The sequence below is a fragment of the Lepeophtheirus salmonis genome, chromosome 2 (genome assembly GCF_016086655.4).
Source record: "Lepeophtheirus salmonis chromosome 2, UVic_Lsal_1.4, whole genome shotgun sequence".
Classification (NCBI taxonomy): domain Eukaryota; kingdom Metazoa; phylum Arthropoda; class Copepoda; order Siphonostomatoida; family Caligidae; genus Lepeophtheirus; species Lepeophtheirus salmonis.
Window position 1 is genome coordinate 1,898,457 of NC_052132.2, and position 9,021 is coordinate 1,907,477.

Here is a 9,021-nt window from a genome sequence, read left to right on the forward strand (position 1 = left end):
CTTGGGTAAGCCTAACATCTTATAAACACAGTCACAGTATATCCCAAAAAGAATCAGGTTCTTAGAAAAGAAATTTCAAAGGTGTATTCAAAGTTATGCAAACAAATAATGTCCAGCTAATGGCAAAAAGTGTCATTTTTGTGACAATAAAGGACATTTCAAATCGCAATGTCATAAAATAAAGGGTAATGCAAATATTCCGGCAATGAGCCAACGTGTGGAAGTAAGGAAATCAATATATTCATGAATCAAGGGGAAGAATTAGAGGGGCTGCACCTACTATCAAAGTTAGTATCGGTCGGACAGAGAAAGAGGGTGTTAAATTTATATATGCTGATACGATTCTTGAGAGAGAAGCAACTGAGTCGCTGATCCCGTTGAGTATGATAAGGGAATTCGGGTTGAATATTAATCAACAACAGAAAGTACAAATAGTAGCTGTGGAAAATAAATATTAAAATGTGAAAGTATGGGGAATCTATCAATTAAGGTTCAGGACAAACAAGTCAATTGTATAGCTTATATAACTCCTCACTTTAACAAATTCCTTATTTCGTGGTACTTTTTAGTCAACTTAGGAATTATGCATAAAGACTTTCCGTATTCACGTTATGAGGAAGCTAGAGATAAAATTTCTAAATATGAGCTATCAAGGAAGAATAGGACTTCAGGATGGAGAAATGCAAGGCAAATTTGGTTAGAAAATACTAAACCGTATTCAATGTGGAAAAAATCTATATTCACTCAAGGAAGAATATAGATACTCTGCCCCCACAAAAGTGATACCTCATGCGAATAGAGAGGCTACACTCAAAGAATTGAAACGTATGCAGAACCAAGAAATAATATAAGATTCGAGGGTCCGACAGAATGGTTCAGTCCGATGCATTTTGTACCAAAGAAAAACAAGGACGAAGCGAGAATAGTAATAGACTACAGGGATCTGAACAAATATGTAGAGCGACCGATTCACCCTTTTCTAAATCCCTCACAACTTTCCTCACAAACTGGGGGAGGGGGAAGACGAGAGCCCCAATGGGTCTGAGCGCGTTGGTAGATGAATATTGCAAGAGAGGTGACGTTGCACTTAGCGTGATTAAGAATATTTTCATAGTAGTTGTCGAAATAATGGGGTAGGGAAAGGTTTAGAAGGAGGTTGAGGAAACTCTTAATCAGGTCATGAAAAGATGTCAAGATTATGGTATCAAACTCAACCCTGAACATATTCTAATTTGGAGACAAGTTAACATTGTTGGCTTTATAATCAATCAGTATGATGTTCGAGTGGATCCATCGAAAAAGCAAAGCAATGGTCAAATATAATTAAAACGGACGGGGTACCACAGTATCAGTCTGTAGTGCTTAAGGAATTTGTGAAAGTTTTAATATTATCCATGAGATATCGAGTGCTCATTATCCCCAGAACAATGGACACGCAGATACTGTAGTTTAAATTTATGAAAAGACTCGTGAAAAAAATATTAGAATGATGGAAAGTTGGAGGCAGACAACTTCCAGAGTGCTTTATTGGAGTGGAGAAATACTCCCCGGCAAGATGGACTCTCGTCAGCAGAGTCGTTGTTCAGAAGGAAAATGAAAACATTAAGTTATGTTCATAAATCACAATACGATCGTATTGGGGATTATAAATTTAAGAAAATGACAAAGGCAAGACAAGTATTCAACGAAAAATCTAAAGCCTACCCTTCCTCAATTAGAAACGGGTGAATGAATTGTGATTCAAAATCCAATTACAAGAGAATGGGATACAGCTGGCATCATCGAATCAGTGAGGGAGAATGGTAGATCCTTCATCGTCCAAGGAACGAATGCAGGAACATACTTGAGAAACAAAGATTCTTAAAGAAACGTATTCAAAATCTAGAAAATAAATCAGATAAAGCTCATGAATCAAGGAGAAGTCAGCAGAAGTCTCAGAAGCCTCATCGTTTCATGACTTAAAGGCTTCAAAGGGGAGTTGGAGTATTCCGTAGAATTACTATTACATCACTAATGTTCGTGTACATTATTTTTTTTTGTGAGATATTTATTTTATTAAAATCACTAACACTCATGCAAAGTTTCAGCCTCTTAGGCCCAACAGTGTTGGCACCCATAAAGGACATACAAACAAATTGTATCTTATATATAGGTATACAAATGATATTTTTTAGTTGGATGGGGGGGGGGGCGGCTTTACCAGATAAGTAGGGGCTTACTTATCTAATTATTCTTCAATGAGTATATCATATATACATCCATATTTATGAGTAATGATAAGTTTCATTTTAAATAACATACTTCCTCAATACAATAATTAAATTGATATAGTATCTAAATCAAATTACAAAACATTTATGCCCTATTATTCGCTATATATATATACCAGTATATTAAACACGTAAATACTAAAAAGGTATACGTCTTCATTGGACTCATTTGAAATGCATTTTCTATGATGGATTGCTCTAAATAGTATAAAGAATACCTAGATATTTAAAAAAATAATATCAGTTATGGTGTAACATTTAAAAATATTGATATTTTGTGAAAATGTGAGATAACAATATGTATTTTATGTATATATCTAATATATAGATAATACATTAATTTATGAATGGAGTCAATGGGGCTGGATATCATTAATTTGTTGATATCCACGTTATAAAGACATTTATTATTTGAATACCTTGAATCTAATTCATACAATTTTATTAAAATAACTATCGTGATAACTCTGCCCCAGAATGGATTTGCAAGTAAGTAACATGGTGACGTCATTAGGTCCGTTCACATATTTTTGAGTGAAATGTTCGGCATTTTTGACCGAATATTTTTGTTTTTAAAATTCAAAATTTGACAAATAGTTTTTATTAAAAAGATACAAAAAACTTTTTTCTTTTTAATCGCTGGATTGTAGATTCAGCGATTAAGTATAAGTTCATAATATATTACAATAACTTAATTTGACCTATAAATTGTTTTTGAAGTCCAAACACATTATGTATATTTCTTTCTATAGTTACGACCGAGTATCGAACATACGTACACTAAGTTCAATAGAATAATTTTTCCCCGAGTGTGTTGTCCATAGAAATATGTTATTCTATCTTTTAAAGATGTTTTAGAGTAAAAAAATTTGACAAGGGACCAAATTTGAACGACTAACCCTTTTATTTTTTAAAAGGGTAATTGAAGTATTTTTTTGCAAATAATGACATTAATTTTTTTTTAGACAAGTAGGATTGTGACAACTATAAAAATTCTGCAAAAGTGGGGAGGGTAATGGTCCATCTCAATTGCGTCTATATTCATGTACTATCTAATATAACAATTATTCGTACAACTCTTTGTATATCATCATAATGTTTTGTACTTGTGGCCTTTATTTTGTGTCGTTTAGCCAAGAAATTTGTTACCAATTTTGGCCAAAAATCACTGTTTTGCCTGACAAAATTTTTGAAATTCCAATTTTGTAGACCTATAGAATCTACGGTGTATATTTCAAAGAACATTATTTATGTTAAAATGATAGATAGTGGCTAGGACTTTAAAATATGATTGTTCCGTTGTTTCTCCCACAACTTTTGTACAATTGTAGCTCAAAAAATATGTCTCAAGTGACAAACGGGAATCAGAAATTCACACTTCACACAAATGTCTACCTACAGACATTTCTTGTACAGGAACATTTAAAAAAATAATTAGAAATATAAATATTACCCCTACTTCCTTAGTTTATTGACGTGTGAAAAAATACCGTCCGTCATTAAAATTGGTGGTACATAAAAACGTTAGGACCTATAATACGGAATGAGCGATATTCGTGAATAATTAATAAACTATACCCAGGATATACTTCTATATGAAAATGATACCCAATTTGAGTCAAAGTACTTACATATTTCTGAAAAAAAAATAAAAAATTACGAAGCAACAGAAAGTTGATTTTTGACCTAAATATCCATGTTTCGGAACGCGTGATATTGTGCAATCACATAACCAACCGCTAGTTGATATTGACTAAATCGAGGTCCAATATGTCACAAAACAACTACAGGCTCTCAAAACCACCGTTTTTTCACTAATTGATTCATTTGTAGAACTCGAAAACACTAAAGATAATTTTTTTTTATTGCATATTAAAGTTTAGAAAAGCTTTTATTATTTAAAAAAAATTCTAAACCTGATATTTTCCTAATTTTGGGAGTAAAACTGGAGTAGAATCTCCGACCATGTCTTCCACAAATTACTTTTTTAGCTATAACTACACACGCACGTTGTTAAAAATGAGTCCTTCCAGACCATTAAACTTTGCTTTATTAATATAGAAGATACATCCTCCTGGAGTAGTTTTCTAATACCTTATCCTTCCATGAATCAATCTATGTAAGAGCAGAGATTCAGTGTTTTTAATAGAACTTTTCCTTAATTGAATCACCATTTTATTTTCACTGCATTAAAATACCATGAGTTGGTCCTTAAAATGTTTTAAATATTAAAATTTAGAAATATTAAGTGTAGATACAACCAAGACATAAAATTTAAGAATCCTCAATAGCTAAAGCAATATGATCTAAAGGCTCTAAAAACATGAAATATTAAAATACAAAAGAACATAAATTATTTATTGCATTAAATTTGAAACTATCCAATGAATAGGAAGCAAGATTTAATTAACTGGCTTAAACCATAAAATAATTTTAGGATAGAAGCATCTTACATTATGAACATAGAGCATTTCAAATGTAATAAATTGAGTAATTTTGTTCTTTATTTATCATTATCTAATTGATTTTTTTAGCGAAATATATCAATTATTCTGATAAATTAAAAAAAAAAAAGGTATAAGTACATTTGTATATAAATAAATATATATATATATAATAATCCCATAACAAGTTAAATTAATAACAAAAGTGGAACAGTAACATCTATTAAACGGATGACTCCAGATCTGCATTAACTATCGAATTTGTGCAAATATTATAAATATTATTTTGAAACACCAATCAAGAAGATTCTTCCTTACTGTCGTTAGTTAGGGACTTAATGTTGGATATGATTAATTCAGAAGCCTCATCCACTTTGTTATCTTCCTTTTTATCTAATTCCTCAATTTGATCAAACTCTGTGCTTATTTTTCGCCTATATTTGAGATATTCACTCTGTTTTGGAGGCAAATTTGGCATTGTAGTCCGTTTCGGAGTATATTGCAATCGTTTCTTACGTTTGCTTGCAGAAGACGTCGCTTCTGCACATATTTCATCATCACTTAAAATATCAACTACTTCAATAGATTTTTTAGGCGTAGCAGGGGAATTAGGGAGGGAAGCCTCTGGAATGATAGTTATACCGGGAGGAAGGGATAAAAGTTTTTTGTTAGTATTAGCAGAAAGACAAACATTACTCAGTGTGTCCAAAGATATACTATCATCTTTTTCACTATCTAATACCACAAGCTCGACGTTCTTTTCTGGAATGGAAGTATCTTTAGTCCCAATGTAGTTCACGACTATTGTTGATGTATCACTAGATAGCCAAACTGCGCGTCTTTTAAATCCCGAAATTAAATTAGTTTCAACTCTTTCAACAATTGTTATTTCTGAACTACTTATAGGAAACTTTTTTAGAATCAAGTTATTAAAATTCAATCCGTCCCTAATTGACCATTCACCTTCATTCGTTTGATTCTCTAAAAATTCATTCTCCGATTTAAAGACGTAAATGTATCCACCTTTAATAATGTCCTTGGATGGAGGACTTAAACAGTAAGGAATTTCCTTTTTCTTTGCTTTATTAATGAAAGAGAGGCACTCATTAAGCTTTGGAATATAACTCGGATTAGAAAAAAGGTGATAATCGCCACAATTCGTCGTATCACTAGGTATCAAAGCTGATAGCCTTGAAAGGATATCGTTTTCCTTAAAAACGACAACACTAAGAACTGGTTCTTGAGGTAATTCAGATGCAACAGCTTCAACTTTCTCAGTCAATTCCGATGATTGAGAGCTAACTTCAGTTAAATGTTCACTTTGAGACGGCAAAGTATCATTAGAAGGAGACTTTTTTAAGGATTCTAACTCGGCTGAATCATTAGACCCACGACTAAGAAATGTTTTTAGATCTTTTCCCGTATCAATTGATGCGCAAATGGGACAAAGCCATACATCACCAGCCTGCGAAATGGCAATATAGTACGAACGATCAATACTGATACATTTACCATGGTAAACACTTTTACAACCATAGCAAGGCACCATGAACACATTTTTAGTGGACTTCTTGCAAACGCAGTTTATTTTACTCTTAGAACTATTCAATGTAAACTCAACATCATCGATTTCCAAATCAAAATGGGACACGCCAAGCTAGATTATCATCCACATAGAATAAAAAATGAGTAAGTTAAACATTAATTAAATCAAAATTTTGTAAATCATTAGTTGTAAATTGTAATAATAATTAAACAAGAATCTTATAAATTAAAATATCAAGAAACTTCTACTAAATAAATCACAAGTGGAAAAAATAATACTAAAGGGAATAGATTTAATTATAAGTACATTTCCAGTTACATCGCCAATGGCAATTTCTGAATTTAGGGTTCCAATCCTTTCGACTTGTTTCCGCTTCCTTTTATTCAATGGACTTCTATCATTTTTAAGGGATTCATCGTCCCCAACTGTAGATCGTTTAGTAATGAGGCCCACAATTTCAAAGGACTCTGGAGTTAGTGCCATATTCGATATTCCAGATACGTACCATATTATTAATACAGACTATTGACTAATATTATTCATTATTAGTTTGTTGTTTGACTTAAGCATGAAATGCGCAAAAGAAAGTCACGTGACCATAATAGTAAAAACACAACATGTTGTACAAACCATACATATAAATTGGTACAAACTTCCGATAATGTGATTCACCAAACAATGAATATTTGTAAAATTGTTTGTATGAAGTAATGTAGCACGAGGCGAACCTATTTAAGGAACACTAATAATTAATAAAACAGATTTTTTGAAACTATGTTTTTTTTATCATAGAATCTACTATCTAATATCCAAAAAGTACATTGTGTATTGATATTCAATGTATCTGTATTCCTCTGTGTAGCTGCGTACTTTTTTTTTAATATCGTTGTAGTTGAATCCGTACATATATCTTACATATATATGGTACTATATTAAATAGCTTAACAAACATTTCAGAATAAATTAATACATATTTAGGTTCTTTATATAATAACTTACATCCCTGATCTTTAAAATGATTTCTACTTTGGTATATAATATACGTCATTAGAATTTTCTATGATAGTAATTCATATGTACTATTCTCCATGATTGTAGAACATCCAAATAATGAAATCATACGACATATTCCTAATAACTTTTATACTCATAGCACGATGAAAATGATATCTACATAATGTTGACCCGCGTAAAGATATCAAATTAAATATTAATAATGAAAGGGTGTACATAAAAATACGAAATTAATCAGAATGAACATATTATACATAAGTCAAATTTAAAATCTTATCACAGATATATTCTGTAAATTCTATATTATAATTAATAATCAAATCCTTAAAAGACAATAAATATAATTTTGTATAAAAGGGCCCCACTAGATAACGATGATAATAACAGCGATTGATGTAAGTATAATGATAATGATCATTTACGTTCTTTGAGAACGTTGGTGAGCCACTGCATTGCCTCGTCAAGTCCTTCATTTTGAATAATACTTGTTTTAAATATTTGGAATGTTCTATTTTTTAAGGATGTGAGACCTAAAGAAGTGTGTACCTCTGTGGGAGTCATAGCTCCAGCAATATCTTGTTTATTGGCCATAACCACCAGAATGGCATCCTGGAGCTCTTCTTCTTCCAACATGGAGAGTAACTCTTCTTTAGATATACCGATCCTCTCACGATCTGCAGAGTCAACCACATAAATTATCGCATCTGTGTTGGAGTAGTAGCATCGCCAATAGGGACGAATACTCGTCTGACCTCCCAAATCCCACACTTGAAACTTAATGTTATCATACACAACCTGTTCTACATTGAAGCCAATTGTGGGTATTGTATTCACAACTTCACCAACCTGAAGTCTATAGAGAAGAGTTGTTTTACCAGCACCATCCAATCCTAGTATGAGAATTCTTATTTCTTTGCTTCCGAAAAAACCCTTGAAATAACTCAATACTCCTCCCATGTTCCAATCAATCTGTAGTAGAGTAATGATTTAATATCCTACTACTTATGATATTATATTATGAGTATGATGACACAAGTCGTTTTTAGTAAAATAATAATATTAATTAGATCCAATTCTAGCTATTTAAAATTGATTTTCAAGTCTCTAATTCAACGTCATATATATCAGATCGAAGAGCTGCTGAAAAAATATCAGCTGATATTTTTCTCTCTCTTTAATTGGCTCCCTAGCTCTATTAGCTTTGCTTAATTTTTCATTAATATTCAAGTTGATAGAAGTACGTACTTGCTTGAAAATGATTATAATAAAATAATTATCAATATTAGACTACTGTCAAATACCCATCCAACTCACAACATGGGTTGAACCTCTTTTGAATTAATTTGACTGTTTTTTAGCCCATTACAGAATTATAATAATCCAAGACTTATCTATATATATATATATGTTGTGTAGAAGTTGCGATGTCTGTACGATTTGCAACTTGTATAAGCACATGTTACAAGTTGCAATTTCTTAGTCATAAAATACACTATCTAACTAAAACATTGGTTATTCTAATTAACAACTATTAATTGGTACAATCATTTCACTTTCTTCTACTAAAATTCGATTTTATTATGTATATATGAGTAACATAACTGTGCGCATTTAAACTTTATAATGTGCTACAGAATATTTATGTTCTAGTAATTTTTATTATAATAGTCAAAAATTACATTATTAATATATCAAACAGCCATAAAATACTCAATTATTGGACAATACTTATCCCAAGTACTTTAAA

The 9,021-nt window shown here is 31.4% G+C and overlaps 2 protein-coding genes across 2 annotated transcripts; both read right to left on the minus strand.

Moving 5' to 3' along the window:
- Positions 1-4,428: 4,428 nt before the first annotated feature.
- On the minus strand, positions 4,429-6,839 carry LOC121132611 (uncharacterized). The gene is made up of 2 exons (XM_040728038.2): positions 6,567-6,839; positions 4,429-6,371 (listed from the first exon to the last, which is right to left on the minus strand). The coding sequence occupies exons 1-2, from the start codon at positions 6,741-6,743 to the stop codon at positions 5,013-5,015; spliced, it is 1,536 nt and encodes a 511-aa protein (XP_040583972.1). The 5' UTR covers positions 6,744-6,839; the 3' UTR covers positions 4,429-5,012.
- Positions 6,840-7,533: 694 nt separating this feature from the next.
- Arl1 (ADP ribosylation factor-like 1) lies at positions 7,534-8,410 on the minus strand. Its single transcript, XM_040728039.2, has one exon. The coding sequence runs from the start codon at positions 8,229-8,231 to the stop codon at positions 7,689-7,691; it is 543 nt and encodes a 180-aa protein (XP_040583973.1). The 5' UTR covers positions 8,232-8,410; the 3' UTR covers positions 7,534-7,688.
- Between the last annotated feature and the right edge of the window lie 611 nt (positions 8,411-9,021).